The sequence below is a fragment of the Petromyzon marinus genome, chromosome 27 (genome assembly GCF_048934315.1).
Source record: "Petromyzon marinus isolate PM22_M1 ecotype Great Lakes invasive population chromosome 27, UKy_Petmar_22M1.pri1.0, whole genome shotgun sequence".
In the NCBI taxonomy this organism is placed as follows: Eukaryota; Metazoa; Chordata; class Hyperoartia; order Petromyzontiformes; family Petromyzontidae; genus Petromyzon; species Petromyzon marinus.
Window position 1 is genome coordinate 13,706,691 of NC_133693.1, and position 19,311 is coordinate 13,726,001.

General features: G+C 44.7%; 1 protein-coding gene across 3 annotated transcripts in view; it reads left to right on the forward strand.

Annotated features, from left to right (window-relative positions):
• The window catches only part of CUTC (cutC copper transporter), a 45,771-nt gene extending 26,462 nt beyond the window's left edge, over nucleotides 1-19,309 (forward strand). For all 3 annotated transcript variants that reach the window (XM_032961488.2, XM_032961490.2, XM_032961489.2), the window contains exons 4-9: nucleotides 5,638-5,847; nucleotides 8,038-8,073; nucleotides 8,648-8,781; nucleotides 13,000-13,027; nucleotides 14,843-14,948; nucleotides 18,096-19,309. In XM_032961488.2, the coding sequence (XP_032817379.1) occupies nucleotides 5,638-5,847; nucleotides 8,038-8,073; nucleotides 8,648-8,781; nucleotides 13,000-13,027; nucleotides 14,843-14,948; nucleotides 18,096-18,207 (626 nt within the window). In that variant the 3' untranslated portion in view covers nucleotides 18,208-19,309. The remainder of the gene's footprint in view (nucleotides 1-5,637; nucleotides 5,848-8,037; nucleotides 8,074-8,647; nucleotides 8,782-12,999; nucleotides 13,028-14,842; nucleotides 14,949-18,095) is intronic.
• The last annotated feature ends 2 nt before the right edge of the window (nucleotides 19,310-19,311 follow it).

Here is a 19,311-nt window from a genome sequence, read left to right on the forward strand (position 1 = left end):
GCAAAGGCCCTTCCTCCAGATTATGTACGGCAATAGGGAATGTGAAGCTGGTAAATGAGCGAAGACCTGAGGTCAAATTTGTTCTTTGAAACAGAGAGGAGATCCAGCAGGTAGTCTGTGGATTTTTTTGTAAGTACATCGTGAATAAATAAAATCTGGTGCACAAGCCATCGAATATTAAGAGATGTTAAATTTGACCGACTGTAGAGATCACAGTGGTGAGTCCTATATGGGCAGTTCAATGCAAATCTTAAGGCCGAGTGATAGATGGAATCAAGCTTCTTCAGTACAGTACTTGGGGCTGATTTATACACGATGTCACATTAATCAAGTAAAGGCAGTATGGTAGCTTTTATCAATTCCAAATGGAACATAAGGGGGAAGCAGTGCTTGTGTCGATACAGAAAACCATTTTTTATTTTTGTCTTCTTACCAATATGATCAATGTGATCTTCAAAATTCAGTCTTGAATCCAGGATAACCCCAAGATACTTATAGATCTTGACTTGCTCTATTTGATAATTATTTAAGGCATGTAATTGGGGAAAATAACTTCCTGCTTTAGTCCTGGTGAGAAGCATAGCACCTTGGTTTTGGAGGTATTCAGGACTAGTTTAAGAGCAACTAGCTGATGTTGTAGTTTGTTGAAATCACCCTGCAATCACATCATCTGGAGAGCGGCCAGCAGTAATCGGTATCGTGTCATCTGCAAAAAGATTTACCCTGGAATGATCCAGGTCAGTGCCCAAGTCATTCACATATAGAGAGAACAAGAGGGGGCCGAGGATGGAACCCTGTGGAACCCCTTGTGTTATCTTAACACTGTTTTACCTCCAACCATTTGTGAACACAGTTGGGGTGCGAGAAAAGAGTTAAATATTTTTTACCATTTTACTGCGTTTTCAGAAAAACCGAGGCAACTTAGTTTACCAAATAGGGTGTGTGGTCTACTGTATCAAAAGCTTTGGACAGGTCAAGAAAAAGACAGGCACAGTACTGCTTATTATCAAGGCTACTGTAAATGTGATTCAGAGAGTCTAATGCAGCAGATGTGGTGCTGTATTTTTTCTGGAACCCAGATTGTTTTAGATGTAGTAGATTGTTGGTGGACAGGAAACTGCTAATTTGGTAGTTCAATAATTTTTGAGATAGGTCGGTAGTTATCTGGATCATCTTTAGGGCCCCCTTTGTGAAGTGGACGGACATAGGAATGTTTCCATTCTAGAGGAACTGATGCTTCTTTGATGGACAGGTTCAAAATATAGGCTATAGGTTTGTATATTAGGTGACCAACAGTTAGTAGAGCAAAGACGGGAATACTATCTGCTCCGGTAGAGGAGGACCCTTTGAGGTAGGACAGTTGTTTCAGAACATTATTTTCGTGGATTGGCTGGAAACTAAATTCGTTTAATGTTTGGACAGGGGTGTAGGAATTTGCATGAGCAGGGGTGATGCCCAATACATAAAAAAGATTACCAGCTTCAGAAAAATTAAGGTTAAAATTGTCAACTATTTTCTTGGGATCTGAAAAATATTTCCCATTTCGGTTAAGTTCAACGGGCAGATTATCTGTTTTGGATGCCTTTTCGATCCTGGCATTTCCATGTGATTCCAGGTGAGTGGAGGAAAAGTAGGCATTTTTTGCATGCCTGATTTTTTGGACGCATCTATTCGTTAAAATCCTGTATTCTAGCCAGTCATTGACCAAATTACTTTTGTGAGCACATGCCCAAGCCTTGTTCCTAGTTTTCATGAGCTTTGTAATCAAAGGCTAAACCATGGTGGGCGGTTGCCTTTAGTTTTAAATCTAACCAACGGAGCATGTTTGTTAAGAATTTGGAGATACGTGTACCTGAAGGTCTCCCAAGCCGTAATCAGGTTGGGGATATCACAGACCTTGTCAATATCTGAGTGAAGCACATCATTAGTAAATGCCTGAGTGCAGAAGTGTCTCATAGAGTGCTTCTCAACCAATTTAAGGGGGGCTTTGGGTCTGGATGATGATCTCACCCCAAAAATTAAGGAGTGATCACGTAGGTTATTACCCAGGACACCAATCAGTGCGAAATTGTGAGGGGCATTTGTCAATAGGACGTCAAGCAGAGATGACTGTCCCGGATGTTTTAGGTTGGGTCTTGTGGGAACATTTATTAATTGAAACAGGTTAAATTCATCTGCAGAGTTTATGGCCACGGCCGGCGGGTTTAGCCAATTCCAATTTAGATCACCCACTAAAACTATTTCACCTTTAGGGAGGCCCCCAAAAAGCTCTCTCAGTGCAGATGCAGCTTCAACATCCTTCCCATTAGGCGGTCTATAGCAGCACACTACCAATATCTGTTGATTATTTGGGAGAGTTATTCTGAGAGCCAAACCTTCAAAGCAACACTTTTTAAGCAAGGAGTGAGCTGGTGAACATGCAATAGTGTTACGAACATAGATGGCAATTCCACCTCCTTTAGATCCTCGGTCAAGCCCAAAAAGGTTGTAGTTGTCAATCGTAATCTGCAAATCATTGACGTCAGGAGTGAGAAATGTTTCTGTTAGGCAAAAAATGTCTCGGTCAAGATTTGCCACTTCTAGTTTTAGTTGACTTAATTTAATCACAAGCCCTCTGATGTTGACATGTAGAACACCCAACACCTTTTCTGCCAGAAAAATCTACAGAATTATACGAGTTCTTTACATTTGGGCCAGGATGAAACTCAATACCACCCAGAAATAAGAAAAGTAGAATTAATAGTTTGCACAAGTATTTTCTGTGAAAGGATGAAGAGCGGCGAACCTTTGACGAATAGCAGCAGCTCGCAAATGGTGTTATTTTTAAGAGCAGAATGAAGTTTGGAAGAAGTGCTGGTGAAGTAATGGGACAAAGATGGGGTTTAAAAGGATACAATAATGATGGAGTGTAGAAGTGTCTATAAGCTGTTTAATTTGCAGGTGTAGTGGCAAATCGAGCAACAAGTATGGATGCAAAGTAACGAGGGTAGCCGTTTGTAGAGTTGAGTGTGGCACTAGATATGGCCAGGAGGGACAGCAGTAGGATACAAAGCAGGGGAATTGCCATCTTTAAAATATCCGAGGTACACACAGATTAACACACAAGCGGAAAAGAAAAAATAGATATACTTGTAGGCCGAGCGCGAGAAAACGTCTTGCCGCACTCGTCACATATGCACGGCTTCTCGCCCATGTACTAGGGTTGAACAGCACCCCCCCCCCCCCCCAGATAGGGACAGCAGATTCTTGGCTACTGCGGGTTCGGCTGTACCGCTTTCCCTGCCGCAGGATGGTGCTCGAGCTAGCCCTCCTTGAGCTCAGCCCACTACTGGAATGTCGTTTCTTGGCCTCTCGTGTCTCTGCTGCCCGACCAAACGGCCCCACTGAAGCCCACACATGGGACTCTTCATTCATGACCCTTGGCCGTCTTGACGATCTCCGTGAAGTTTTCCAGGATGGAGCGCACGTCTTCCTTGAGCCGCTTGTTAAACGACTGCAGCAGCGCCTCCTTGCTCTGGGGCAGCGCCTGCGACATCTCGGGGCAGCCGCAGTGGAGAGAGCGCGACTCTCTCTCAGGGCAGCAGTGGACGGAGCACGGCTCTCCCTCAGGGCAGCAGTGAACGGAGCACAACTTTGTCTGAGGGGAACAGTGGAGAGAGCACGGCTCTCCCTCAGGCCAGCAGCGGAGAAAGCGCGGTTCTGCCTCCGGGCAGCAGTGGAGAGAGCGCGGCTCTCCCTCAGGGCAGCAGCGGATAGAGCACGGCTTTGCCTCAGGGCAGCAGTGGACAGAGCACGGCTTTGCCTCAGGGCAGTAGTGGACAGAGCACGGCTTTGCCTCAGGGCAGCAGTGTATAGAGTGCGTCTCTCCCTCAGGGCAGCAGTGGACGGAGCACGCACTAAGCCGCTACAATAACTGGAAGCCTACGGTCTTACCTAGTTTTTCCCACCGGGTAAAGCTCACCTTACCCGGTAAGCACAGTAAAACCTTGGATTGCAAGTAACTTGGTCTGCGAGTGTTTTGCAAAACGAGCAAACATTTTAAATAAATATTAATTTGATCAACGAGCGAGGTCTTGCAATACGAGTAGTACGTATATGCTTTGTCTGCCGAGCGTCACGTGATCACAACTGATATACGAGTGCTTTGATATACGAGTGCTTTGGATTACAAACACGTTTCCGGAACGAATTATGCTAGCAATCCAAGGTTTTACTGTATAGGATGAAATTACCAGTGGGCGGAATTGTCGCTGCAAAGCAGTTGAAGTATTAAATATATAACAACTTATTTGTATATAGAGGATTGCATGGAGACAGTAGAGCATTGTTTACAAATATGGAACACTGGACCAAGCACTTTGAAACACTGAGTTTTACAAGACATGGGTCAGTGCCTGTGTGACTTGAAGTTACAACAGTCACACCTTATACGTCTCTGTGTCTGAAAGTGGGGAGTGCACCAAATAAAGGATTGAAGAATGTTGTATTAGCCTGGTAGATGCCTTAACTAGGTACCCAGCTATATCTAAATTTAAAGCCGGATACAGTGGTACCCCGGAGATCGAACTTAATTCGTTCCAGAAAGCCATTCGAACACCGATTTGTTCGAACACCGAATTAATTTTGCCCATAAGAATTCATGTAAATTACATTAATTGGTTGCAGACACAAGACATCTCTCATTATAAAGCATTTTTACACGAAGTTTACAGTAATTACATGCATAAAATTATACAAAAAACCAAGAAACAATAAATGGAATAAATGAAGAAATATATGGAATAAATGAAATAAATTAACATTGAACTTCACTTTACCTGTAGTAAGGAGAGTTGATGGCTTGAGTGGAAGGTGGTGAGGAGGAGGTGGTGGTGTTATTGTTTGGAAGGGGAGTTCCCTTCCATAATAACGTTGGGTAACTGCACTGGGTGAGAGCTACGTGTTAACTGAGCCTCTCATACGGTAAAACCTTTGTCTGGGCAAGCATCATGCACGCTGGCCATACGCATCTCAGCCGTACAGGTTCTTTCAAGTCGCGATTGCCCGTTCGACCTCCGAACTTCGTTCAGTTTCCGGGGCAAGAAATGTTCGGAAATATCGTTCGAACACCAATTTGTTCGAGTTCTGGTGCGTTCGATCTCCGAGGTTCTCCTGTAAAGTTTGTTTCCTATAATGAGTATCTTGGAAATTGGCCAGTGGTATAAAACGTGTTACGAGTCAACAAAAAGGGAAGCGTTGTTAAACCCATAAATACAACGAAATTTGCGTATCATTTACATGTGTAGTGACATAAAAATAAAGTAACATGAAAATAATCTGTTTTATTTTCATTGAACTTTGAGTCCTCATGCTGGCTTGCTTGTCAGAAGGGGCATTGTACATTATGCTGGAACTCATTACATCTAGCAGAGGATCGCTCCACCATACAAAATAGTTCCACGATTCGGTTCATAAGTACGGCCGAACGTTCGCAAGTCGGATGGTTAAAAATCATAATTATAATATCTTATGGCAGTTCGTTCAAAAGTGTGGATGTTTGTAAGTCGGACGTTGGTATCTCGGGGACTGCCTGCATATTTCTACAATTGGTTCTTGTAAATAATATGCTGCATGTTTTGCTAATGGTCTCTTCTTCAGGCCTGCTGCAGGTGGTAAAGCAGCACACACAGCTGCCTGTGTTTATGATGATTCGCCCACGCGGAGGAGACTTCCTGTACTCTGAGCACGAGGTGGAGGTGATGCGTGCGGATATCCAGCAGGCTTGTATTGGAGGAGCTGACGGGATAGTATTTGGAGCCCTCACTGAATTGGGCACCATTCATCACGATATCTGCAGTGAGCTACTCTGTGAGTATCGATAAAGTGCCTGCTGTATATGTAGTGAGTCCAACTGAGTCGCAGACGTTCCTTTTAGAGGTAACACATATTTGTAACACGTAACACAAAGGGGTAACTGCCCCTTCATCAGATACAGCCTAGGGTGGTGGTCACCCAGCTAACTACCCTATACAGAGGAGTTACTGCTACGAAGGGTCGGGCCCTCACTCGGGTCCGCGACCACGTGTTGATGCCTCATAGGACGTAGAGCTTCCAGCTTGAGACGTAGAGCTTCCAGCTTCTCGAATGCCGCGACCCCGGTCCCTCTCAGGGACCTGCCTTATATCCCCCCACGGGTCGGGACCGCTCTGCCCCTGGCCCCGCCCGCCTTCTGGAGCCTTCTAGCTCCCCCTCGATCCCTCTCGAGAGCTCTCCCCGGACACGTGATCACCCCCTAGTCCCCCCACCTGGGGACCTCTCTGTGGATACTCTAGATCACGTGTCTGCAGGGTCAACCAGAGTGTCATGGCCCGAGGCAACCTTGTCCTTGGGCTGACACTCTCCCGCTCCCCCTCGTGGGAGACTGCACTGCACACTATGCATCGTGCCTGCGCTATCCCAGCGCTCACCAAGCCCCGCTAGGACTGGTACTACACCCACCACGGGGTGTACACGATGCCAATGCATCGCACGCCATGGCCCTTTCGGGCCGGCACCATACAGTGACATCCCCGATGTCACTACATATCTATAAATATGGTCAACATCCAGACAAGGGGATTTAATGCTGAACCACTCTGATGAGTGAGTCACAGCTTTTTAGTTTTAACCTAGAACTTGTGTGATCCATTCATGGTGATCTATACCCTGGACATTTTGAATAATCAAAATAAGAATATTTATTTAAGACTGCAGGAGGAACCCGATGAGCTATGTGCAGTAGGGGCACGGGGTCAGCAAGTTACAACAACAAATAATACAAAAATAATAAGAGTGCAAAGTAGAAAAAAGGTGTGGACCAATCAGTTTCAAGGACAATGCATATATTATCATAGTATGTTTTTTGTTTGCATTTTGACTGCAGGTATAGTGGTTAATGCAGACATGAATCCTTGTAAAAAGGTTTCAGTTTTGTTGCCAAAAAAAGGGGAAAAACCCTATTATGTACAAACTGATCGTTAACTGTGTAGTGTATTCAACTGAGTCGCAGACGTACTCTTTGGAGGCAACACATTTATTGACACCAACACAAAGAGGTAACTGCCCCTTTACCAGATAACAACCTATGGTGGTGGACCACCAGGCTAACTACATTAATCACACTGGGAGTCGCTACAATGGACAGGACCCCAGCTTGGGTCCAGGTCCACATGTTGGTGACTCTTCTCCGACGTAGAACGTAGATCGTAGATCTTCAGGATAACAGCAACGATGAACCCCGGTTCCTCTGGGGACCCGGTTTATATCCTCACGGGTCGTGACTGGCCCTGCACTTGGCCACGACCACCTTCTCGAATCCTCTAGCAGTATCTCGCCCGACACGTGACCACCCCTAGCCCCCCACTTGGGGCCCCTGTGTCGATCTTACCCGTCACGTGCCTTCCAGGGTCAACCAGTGTGTCATGGCCTACATTAACCCTATTCATGGCCGGCACCCTCACACCCCCTCCTATAGGGGACAGCACTGCACGCCGAGCGTGGTGCCACTCAGCGCTCTCTATCGGCACTCAACGAGCCCCTTTAGGGATGGTACTACACCCACATGTATGGGGTGTCCGCGATGGCAATACATCGCACGCCATGCGTCTCTCGGGCCGGCACCAAATAGTGACATCCGTGATGTCACTACAATTGTATGAATAATAAATAATGTAATTGATAAATATATACAATTTTGGTATGTTTCATTATAGTTTAACACGTAGGTTTTCGTGACCAATATCCATAGCAGAGGGGGGTTTTTGGGTTAGATCACGTATAAATGTGTTGTTAAACCGGCCACCATCCGACACAGACAATTAGTAAGGTTTGTCAAGTAGACAAAACGTGCCAATTCGTGACTAGTTCAGCACACCGGTGTGTTGGAGAGTAAACCCACAACATTTACAATTCGAGTGACATTTTATCGGTAATTACAACTTGCATCAATATAATTCATGTTATAGCTAAACGACATGTTGAGCATTGTTTCTGTGCTAACACTCCTTGCTTATATTTCAGCTCGTTCACGACCCCTCCCTGCAACGTTTCACAGAGGTGAGAAATATAAACATGCTGTAAGCATTCCGCCGCAGTTATTTGTTAATAACAAAAAAGATAAGCGGACAATATATATCCTTCACATATTCACCCCTCCACGTGAAAATGAAGTATTGTTTACACTTACCGTTAACCACAGGGTCTGGGAGTGCATCATTTTAGCAGCATTGAATCGATACAATTATAGTGGATTCAACTGCACTGATTTTGACATGTAGTGTCTCAGCCATGGTCAGGCTTGCTTGAACCAAATGCTCTAAACACATGTTTCTAAATGTGGAGGGAAAAACCGAAGGACCCAGAGAAAAATCCATGCAACCACAGGGAGAACATGCAAACTCCAAATATCCAGGCGTTCAGGGTCGAACTCATGACCTCCTGTATACAAGGCGAAGTAGTTAATATCTTGCCACTGCATACTCGCCTTGAGTAGGCAAGTGACAGCTACAATCACTGGGAGAGGAATGTCCGTTAATGCGTATCAGCTTGTAACCAACACACCATCACATTTGTTATAGTCACCGTTTACTGTGCTTTCCCATTGTGGATCTTGTGACCCCGATGTTCTCAGCATTTGATATGCTCCTGGACCCCATGCAAGCTCTCGAAGAACTTATTTCTCTTGGCTTCAAACGCCTTCTGACGAGCGGATGTGAAAACACCGCACTCGAGGGGCTACCGCTCATAAAGAAACTTGTCCAACAGGTACCTCTTATAGTGCTGCCTCCTATAATAACGCCGTTTTGTTATAACGCTCTTTGTCCCAGAAAATTCCTGCGTGGATCAGCCCATATATGGAAGAAAGTAGGCGTGGTGTTGATTGTAGGGGTGTGTCTCTGCTTGCCGGGGTGTGTCTCTGCCCATATCTGGTCTTGTGGAACCTGAATCGAGGTGTCTGTTGTATTGATTCTGCTCATAGTCAATCCAACAGCCATGTTAGAGTGTCGATTCATCGAGGGTTAATCACTGCATCGCTTCAGTGGCGATCCGTGGATCGAGTAATCTCATTGGTTCGTACTGTACAGCTTTCCACGGAACGTGTTTACGGCAAACTGGTTAATCTTCCACAAGCTCCTACTGAATGCACTTTTGACTACATACGTTATTGTAGTTTCTATGTCGTTATCATTAAAAGTTATTATTTATAAAATGCTTAAATACGTATATCATGTGTACAATACCATTATTAAGGCTATTACTGATACCCCAATGAAGCCCTCAGATATTGCTCATAAGTAAAAAATAGCGCTGTCAGTACACATCTCCATTGGAACCACGTTAGAGTAACCTATCGCGCTATTTAGTATAGCGCTGTCGGTACGCATGTCCATTGGAACCATGTTATTGTGACTTCCTATAGCGCTGTTTCTCTCTTGTTCTTCCATCATAGTTGATGATGGCCATGGCACGTTTGTAATTTTGTTGGGTTTTGATGAGTGCGCAGATGGCTGAACAGTCCAATCCGAGCCGGGAATTCTCTGTGGCACACTGGACAGGTCAGGGAGGATGTAGAGCTCTGAGGTGCAGCCACAAGTCCTTGGTAGATTTGCGCTGCTGCCTCTTCAAGATAGCACAGGAGCTTCTGCTCTCACAGAGGACTGCACCATCCTGTACTTTTCTTCTCCAGGCAGGTCGGTCCTGAGCTAGGGGTTCCCAACTTTTCAGGTCAAATCCAAAGCTCTTCAAGGAAGCTTTCAGGGTGTCCTTGTAGCGCTTTTTGGGGCCACCTTGCGCTCGCTTGCCATTCTTCAGCTCGCCAAAGAAGACTTGTTTTGGCAGTCTCGCGCAGGGCATTCTGGTCACGTAGCCAGTCCATCTAAGCTGTTCTTTCGCAAGCAAGGTGTGGATTCTGGGGATATTGGCCTTGCTGAGGACTTCAGTGTCAGGGAATGTCCTGCCACTTGATCCTCAGCAGTTTCCTCAGACAGCTATGGTGGAGATGGTTCAATTTCTTGGCATGGCGCTGGTAGATTGTCCAGGCTTCGCACCCATACAGAAGAGTTGGTAAGACAACAGCCTGGTAGACCTTCAGTTTTGTCTCCTCCTTGATGCCAGTCCTTTCCCATACCGAGTCACGTAGACGTCTAAAGGCTGCACTGGCCTTGACAATCCTGATGTTAACTTCATCATCTATGTGCACAGCGCGAGGCAGAGTGCTACCAAGGTACGTAAACTTGTCAACGGCTGAAAGCTTTTGCCCATTCACAAAGATGGTGGGCTCAGTGTGAGGAAAAGTGGTCCATACTGTCCTGTAGATCTTTATTTGAGCCAGCAGCCAGAGCACAGTCATCAGCAAACAAAAGTTCTCAAACAGTGACTTCCTCCACTCTGGTTTTGGCTTGCATCTTCCGCAGATTGAATAGCCCATCATCAGTATAGTGCTGTCAGTACACATCTCCATTGGAATCATGTTAGAGTAACCTATTGCGCTGTTTAGTATAGCGCTGTCGGTACCCATGTCTATTGGGACCATGTTATAGTGACTTCCTATAGCGCTGTTTAGTATAGTGCTCTATTTACTAAGAACGCATCCTGTGTGCTATAAGAGGTATGCCCGTATATCAATGGGTTATATCTTTATCCAAACTTAGGCAGTGCCGGATGAAGCTAGTGTGGGGCCTGTAGCATATGTTATAAAGGGGCCCTAAAAAAAAAAAAATTACTTGCATAGTAAAGTAATTGTATTTTTTAATTTGCTATACAGCCAGATAATATGACAAATCGCTAACCTTAAACTCCCAGTCGTTCATAAATGTTGAAGGCAGTATAGTACTATAGTAATAGAGCAAGTGCAGAATCAGTGAACCGGAATTGATAGCTTGAAAGCATTTAACACAGTCCCTTTAAAGTGCGAGGCCCTTAGCATATGTTACTTTTGCTGCTAGGATAATCTGGCACTGGACTCAGGACAACATATCCTGGCAGAGACCAGCCCTTTCTTCTTATAGCTGTGTAGTGGGTTCCAGGACATGGAGACGGCAGAGTAGAAGCAGCACTATTTATTTAAACCTTAACAAGGGTTACACTAGAAGGGGTAGCGGCCCCTTTACCCGTATAACTCAGGAACACACCCCAGGCTCTCTAGCCTAAGCTCTAGGCTCCCAGTTCCTCCTGGTAGGGCTCTAAGGGAGGCTATCAGATCTGGCCCTGGTTAGGCACAGATCTCGGCACCCCGCCGACCAGACCGGCCCTTAGAAGGACTCTGACTCTGGGGCTCTGGGGCCGCACCACTGGCTTGCTGTGCCGGCCCTGAAAAGGGCAGCGGTCACTGGAGTTCCAGGGTCTCACCTAGCTGGCCTTCTTTCTTCACTGGTTGCTTCAGCCTCGGGCCCAACACTCTGCCCCAAGCTCCATGGCTCCCCGCACTTTATACCCACAGGGGGTGGAGTCTTAGCGGACGTTGTTGTAGCCACCAAGGTGTGGGTGAACCACACCTTCCCGTGCCATGTGTTTATTCCCCATAGCACCCCAACAGCTGCTTGGGGAGGCCTACATCTAAGGCTGTTGATGATGTTGGTATTATGCTTTTAATTGGACTAGTGCGACCCTGCGTTGAGGGGGTAAGGGTGAGGTTTTGGTGAAGGATTTCACCGAGCTATGTCATATTTAGAAATAACGTCTTTGGTCTTACTCGACACATTAGTTTAATGATTATGACGAGTTATACATCATTATTAACGGTCCCATCGTCAGTTAACCCATGGCCATCATCTGGAGTATGGTATCATCACCTCCAGTGGCCCATTTATCATGACTGCAAACGTCAATACAACCAACTTGATCATTATCGCTATCCACATAATAATGAATCCCATATTTTGTACTAGCCTCATCATCATCATTAGAGCCATTGTCGTAATGTGCGACCTATCATTCTCATGGACAGGGCGATGTCAGACTTGAGTGGCTCAGCTATAGCTCAAGGGCTCTGCTCCAAAGCCAAGGCTGAGCTACACCGCTACGATTAATCCGGCCTTAATCTCTGTAAACTAATCTTTTCTTAACTACCCATATACTCTTAACTGGTGAGGTAAAGCATGACTGTTGCAATAGCAAAGTATTAATCACCTCAATAATGTGCATGACCATCAAACATAAAATCAAGTTATTTTGTCATCGCGAATTGTACGAAATCTTGACTTAAAGCTTTCGTGACTGCAGGAATTCATATTCTTTGGGTCTTTTGGTAAAGTCACGTCGATAGGTTGAAAGAAAATAACAAAAAACTACGACGTTTCGATCACAACACAAGCGATCGTCATGAGGAGTAAAAAAGTAAAGCTAACTGTTTTATAGGTTTAGAATGGGTGTCGCCCAACTTCCAAGACGGCGTGTAGGTGGCTATGTTAAAGTGAGAGATTAGCATGTTTGTGTAAGATCGCAGAGCCGCTGCCGCGTCAGCGCGCGAGGTGGCTAACACATAGCCACATTAACATAGCCACCTACGTGCTGACTTGGACGTCGTCCTCCGATCTTACATTAACATGCTAATCTCTAACATCACTAGCCCTGCCCACTTTGTTTATGACCCTTGGGCTACACCCATTCTAAACCTTTAAAACAGTCTGCCTCAGCAGCTTTACTGTTTTTTCCTCCTGATGACGATCACTTGTGTTGTGATCGAAACATCGTAGTTTTTTTGTTATTTTCTTTCAACCTATCTACATGACTTTACCGAAAGACCCAAAGAAAATGAGAATTTGTATGATTACTCCCACAGACATGGTTGAATACATCGCATACTAGACATTTGTTAAAAAGAGCTTCATAGGTCATCGGATTCCTCCAAGATTAACTAAGATTCTGATTCTGATACTAATAATAATTTGTAAAATGCAGAAGTCACAACAGGTTTTTTTGGTGAAAATGTGTAGTAAATGAAATGTCTAAACGTGACTGCTGAATTGTGTCATGTTTCTGTAGGCAAACAGACGACTAATTGTGGTGCCAGGTAAGCACAGAACTGCATTTCATGACAGACTGGATGGTAAGGGCTTATGGGGGGGAGAGGTGGCCCACCTAACACTCCAGCACATATAATGTAAAACACGTGTGTTGCTTAGCGTTGTCAAGTGGGGGGGGGGGGGGGGGGTGAAGACTTGGAAAGTGCCGTTGCGATTCTAGCGTTTCTCTCCAGGCATTCGTCCAAGTGACAGATTTTGCAGTTACATTGGCCTTCAGCTACGAGAGTGATGAGCAGCTCAATAGAAACACCATCATGAGCATTAGACCAACGTGGCACGTACACATTTTATTGGATACTGTACTTCATTTTTGTCAGCACAATTTGTCCACAACTCAAATTACAGAATAAATGGCCACAGATAATCTACAGCTATAGAATGGTTTTATAAATACCTAGTACTAAGTTATATTTACAAAAATGCTTCCCCAGAATAAATCTTAGTCTGTTCGTGGACCTTAACCCAAATTTGTCTTTTTTATGAATGTATCTGCTGTATATTGGAAGAAAAAAAAAGTCAGTGTTAAAAGTTAAAGGTCATTTTTAAAATTACCAAATGTGTTCAATGCAAGATAAATTCAATAAGTCACTGGGCAAGGTGTCGGCTCCAGTAAAATCGGGCAACAAGTTGGACGCCCGTTTCATTCCTTTTTAACTCCCAGATATCGATAGTTCAAAGTTGATGTGAAATTGCATTGAGGGACTATGACTGTGTGTTGTCTTGGTGTGGTCTGAGACAGTTTTTGTTTTTTTTTGCCTTTCCCATGTAGTGTTGACAAAGCATAAATTTTAGTGCTTATGAAATTTGTACTCATACTTTATTTTTAAAATATATTTATGTTTAGTGACTTGCTTACCTTTTCTCTATTTTGCACTGTTATCGTGTTTTGTATTGTTGGTTGTTGTAACTTGCTGACCCATCCCTACTGCACATCTGCAAAAAAGAGCTTCTTAGCTCATCGGATTCCTCCTCCAGTCTAAATAAAGATTCTGATTCTGATATTGGCAATGAGTCTGATCCGTTCAACTCACGATTCCTTTCACAAGTATTCACTGTTATCCATAACACCGCCACTTAGTGATGACACCACCACGGCGCTTGTGCCATGCTAGGTGCACCTTGGGGCCATATGCAGTGTCAAAGGCCCGCTGGCAGGAGGTCACGGAACAGACCCAGGTCCCATGGGTGAAATGACTTGCTCATATCCATACGGCCACTCAAACGTGATGCTAGAGGGGGTGCACTGGGTATCAGTTTGCTGTGAACCCGGTCACCGGAATTTGATTTCCAGCAGGGTTCACAGTGGCAAGTGCCATCCAAACCAGAATCTTAAAAAAACATATTGGCAACTGTACAGGATTAACTCGTAACATCCTGTTCTTGCTTATGACAATCTGTTTAGGAGCTAAATGCCAATGTTGACGTTTGCTAGCCACGAGAGGGCTTCAGGAGAGTTCATACAGTTTTGATGTTCCTCCTCCATTAAAGGAACGCAGACTACAGTGGCTCACAATATGGTCCATAATTTAGAGCAGTGTTCTTCATTGCAAGGCCTGTGGACCACTGGTATCCCCTGGTGGCCTTTAGAGCGACCCTGACGTGCGGCCCCTGACAATACACAAATGTGAAAATATCCCATCATGCTGTCAAACCTAAATGGTTTTTGGCGAAAGTGGCTCACCTCTGAAAATTAGCGAAGAACACTGGTTTAGACCAGAGAACACGTGAATAGACTCATAATGGCTTTGTGACTGAAGTGCTTGCGAATAATCTGCATGATGCTGGGTTTCTGGTGACTGTAGGAGGAGGGATTACTGAGCGCAACCTACAGAGGATTTTGGAGGGTTCTGGAGCGACGGAGTTTCACTGCTCGGCGAGATCAACCCGAAGCTCAGGGATGGAGCACAGGTTAGAACATGCTTGTGTACGCATGTGGTATGTGTAGTACGTGTGGGGAGCAGTAGTGTAGTGGTTCGTATGCTGCACTACGAACCCGGCAACTCAAGTAAAATTCCCGCTCATGGCCAGCACTAGTAACGATTATCTGAACCGGTTTTGGGCCTCTCCTAGGTTTACTCAGCATCAATGAGTCCCTGGTGCAGTGTGTAAACATCGTCACTAAGGAGAGAAAGTTGTCCAGGCATGGTGCTACCACCCATCCCATCGTGTGCCTTACCAGCCTTCATAGGTGCTACATGTGTAGAATAGAACTTCTGGACACCCCGGGTATTGTAGAATCACACGGAGACCAGATTCTTACTCAGGGAGAATCACACGGAGACCAGATTCTTACTCAGGGCTGCTCGCCATTTATTCACTCCTCTTCCTCCACTCCACTCGCACTCCTTCTCTCTATCTCTCTACACACTTCCACCTGTGGCGGGCACTCACTAGCCCCCGTCCCTTTCTCCTTCCTCGCTCTGTTTCAAAGAACAAATTTGACCTCAGGTCTTCGCTCATTTACCAGCTTCACATTCCCTATTGCCGTACAAAATCTAGAGGAAGGGCCTTTGCTATTGATGCCCCCAGGGTCTGGAATGCTATTGCCAACAAACTGCAACTTGAATCACTACCTATGAGATCTTCACTCAAAACTGCTCTAGAGGAGTTGTACACCCCTAGCTGCCACTGCTATTCAGTGGTCTAAAATAAAATGTTTCGCTCCGGATGACCGCTGCAAAGTATTATCTGTATTTTGATTTAGTGTGCTGATCTTAAAGGTGCATTGAAACATTTGATACTCTGGCTGATGCTCCTGTTGTTGTGGAGTGACTCATGCAGCCAGCTATGGCTCTAGGGTTTGGTGTTACATGTTATTTATCTAGTTTATTGTTAAAAATTCGGTCACAGTCCCTATGATTACTGTTACATTGCATTTATGGCTTTGTTTTGGTGATTTCGAAAAGTTTTTTGCTTTGGCCATGTTTGTTTGTTGTAGTACGGAGTTAGACTGATGGCCTTAATCTATGTTGTCTTGTAGTTGTTGTTGTTGTTGTTTGACTTGCATCCCACTGGAATTTTTGCACACAGCATTGGTGTACGGTGCTTTTACAGGAATATTTTGCTGTTTTTTCGTGGATTTTCTGTTGCACAGTCACATAGTCACTTTAAGATGTTTTCTTGTTCATGTTTTTGTTTTCTGTTTGTTGCGGTTGCACCCGATTCAAGAGCCGAATGGCTCAGACCTTCCCTGTGGAAGAGAGATGTGGATGACACTTTCGTCATTTGGCCACATGGCCTCCCAGCTCTGAACCTTTTCCTACACCACATCAATTCCAGACATCCCGCCATCAAATTCACCATGGAAGTGGAGAAAGATGGCAAGCTACCATTCTTAGATGTTCTGTTTGAGAGGAGACCTGATGGCTCATTGGGGCATTCTGTCTACAGGAAACCCACCCACACAGATTCCTACTTGAAACCTGATTCCCACCACCACCCAGCCCAAAAGAATTCTCTCATCAAAACTTTATACCATAGGGCTCATTGCATTTCGGACCAACACCACCTGACCAGTGAATTAAAACATGTACACCTGGCCCTCAAAAGGAATGGATACTCTGACCGTACCATCCGCCAAGCTGTTTCTCCCTCCATACAGAAACAACCACTTGATACTCCGGTCAAAACCATCACACTACCATATATAGCAGGCGTTACTAAAAAGATTTCCAAAATTCTAAACAAACACAAGCTCCAGGTCCGGTTCAATAGAGTACACAAAATTCGTGATCTGATCCCATCCGTGAAGGATGTCATTCCTGACTTACAGTACCCCGGGGTTTACAAATTGAGTTGTACCTGCGGTGATTGCTATATCGGGGAGACGAAGCGACATGTCTCTGACCGAATTCACGAGCACAAATCAGATTTGAAACACGGCAAAACGAATGCTTCTGCCGTAGCTGATCATTGTTACAACGCTGTGGGTGATCACCATATAATTTTCTCCGATACCAAGGTTCTTTGCAAACCCACAGGTTTTTATCAGAGATTTGTTCACGAGGCAATTCAGATCTACAAACACAGACACAATTTCAACCGAGAAGATGGTTTCAAATTAAGCAACCATTGGAAAGATGTTCTAAATCGAACCAAACATTAAACTAATTTTCAATGGTACAGTATATTTTTGCAAGTAGTGGTACACCAAACTTTCGCAGCTCTTAAATTCCCTTTTCACACCATCAATAGGTAAACTCCCCCCCCCCGCGCCAACCGGCATGTGCACCCGCATGTACACCACCTCTATGCTAAGTCGGCCTATCAAATGCTAATTTTTATGCTAATTCCTTTGTCAAGGCACCTTGTTTCCTCGCACATAGCTTAAAGGTCGCGGTCTGAGCGTGGCTGTGTTTCACTCCAGCGCTGACCTCGAGACAGCCTGATCCCTTCACCTGATGAAGGCCGCTTGTGTTGTGGCCGAAACGTCGTGATTTTTGTTTTATTTTTTACCTACGTGACTTTACCGAATAGAACCAAAGAGTATGGATCCTTGCAGTCACAAAAGCTTTAAATCTAGAGCCGAATGGCTCACAGAGCTATACCAAATAAATGAAACTGAAACTCCCTCTCTCCCTAGGCTACCCCTCACGTCTCCCCCTTTTCCCCTGGGACCTCTTCACTTCAACTACCCTCTCTCTCCCCCTCCTGCTCTCCCGGTCCCCCTCTTTTTAGCCCCCTTTTTCGGGGCTCATCCCTTTCCGCCTCTCTTCCCGCGCTCGACCCTCGTTGGGTCCTGACGGTACTCCTCTACACATGCTGACAGCAGTGTGTTAAGGCTTTATGAGGGAATTTGTCTTCGGAAGGTGTTCATGTTTGTTTCTTTGGTTGACCTTTGCTCATCCAAGTACTATACAGGCTCAATATAGCTTAGCTCCTGAAATTTTTAAACATAAGGCTCATTCTGGGTATTGTGGTGATAGGCTTCAGTCTGGTATAATTCCACGTGTTTTTGAGGTCAGGGAAGAGCCTCGAAGGTTTTCCACCAATATCCATCATGTTCCTTTTTTTAAATTCTTCAACATGCGTTTTCCTTTTGTCCATTGTGAGCAGGAATGACTCTGTGCGGATGGGAGCTTCCTTCGGTCCATCAGAATACAACCTAAAGATTGCAGACCCAAGCCGGATCTCCATACTTAACAATATTGCTAAAAGTATCATCTAAAGACAATTTTCAGCTGAATGGCATAATTCCTCTCCATAGTAATTTACATTATGGGTATCCCTCGATTTAAGAACGTTCGGTTTACGAAATTTTGCGTTAAGTCAATTGAAAAATTATGTACACTTTTTGATTAATGAAATCGAATTTCACTACGCTGCGCGCCATGAGATCGTGAAACATGAGCCACCCGTGAGCCTGCGTTATCATCCACAACAGCGTCACGTTGTCCCTGAAGTGCAACAGTAACGCCTCCACATCACCTTTACAGTCATTCCAACATGTAGCAGATTTTGGTGAGCTCCATGACAAAGTTAATTATTTAAGTTTTTCGTCCGTTATTTCATCGTTTTAATAATTGTTTATTATTTTTTGGACTGGGAAAAATGATATAGGTGTGTATTTTTAGGTTAGCAGTAGAGTTGGAATGACTTCCGAAACACATCCTTAATTTTTTGTATAGGCGGTCTCTGATTGACGACGGTCCCATTTAGAACGATCCACATTCACGACGTTTATATAACGCTACCGTGGATCGACTTATGACGGAGAAACTTGATTTACGACACATCTTCCAACGTGACTGGATTCCAATGCGACTTGCCATTGGGGCTTTTGTTATTCTCAGATGATTTTGTGGAAGTTTACCTTTTAACCTCCGGTTAAACGTGGCTGATAAAAGGAAAAACACATCGGGAAGTGATGTTTCTGCACGTTCTACTGTCTATGGAAAAATAGGGTCCGATTTGCAATGCTCCCAGGGTTTCCAGGAACGCATTATTCAAAAAGCGGGGGCTACCTGTTTTAAATTTATTGGAAAAGCCGTTTAACACGTAAATCGAGGGGTACCTTGTATATCACTGATGATACAGCCTCAAATGACATTGTCCACTGTATCCTGGTCACTCTGCAGTTTTCGCTCATCCGTTTGTTTTGTGCAAGTACGATTAACATTGTGAATAAAATTCAGAACAGAATAATTGGTTGTGACTGTGTAATGACCGAGTTAGAGTCGGCAAGTTCCGTTTCAGTCATTTTTGTTGTTGCGTGTATCGCGTTACAAATTGCAAATGTAGCCCGACGCGAATAAAGTATATTAACTAAACG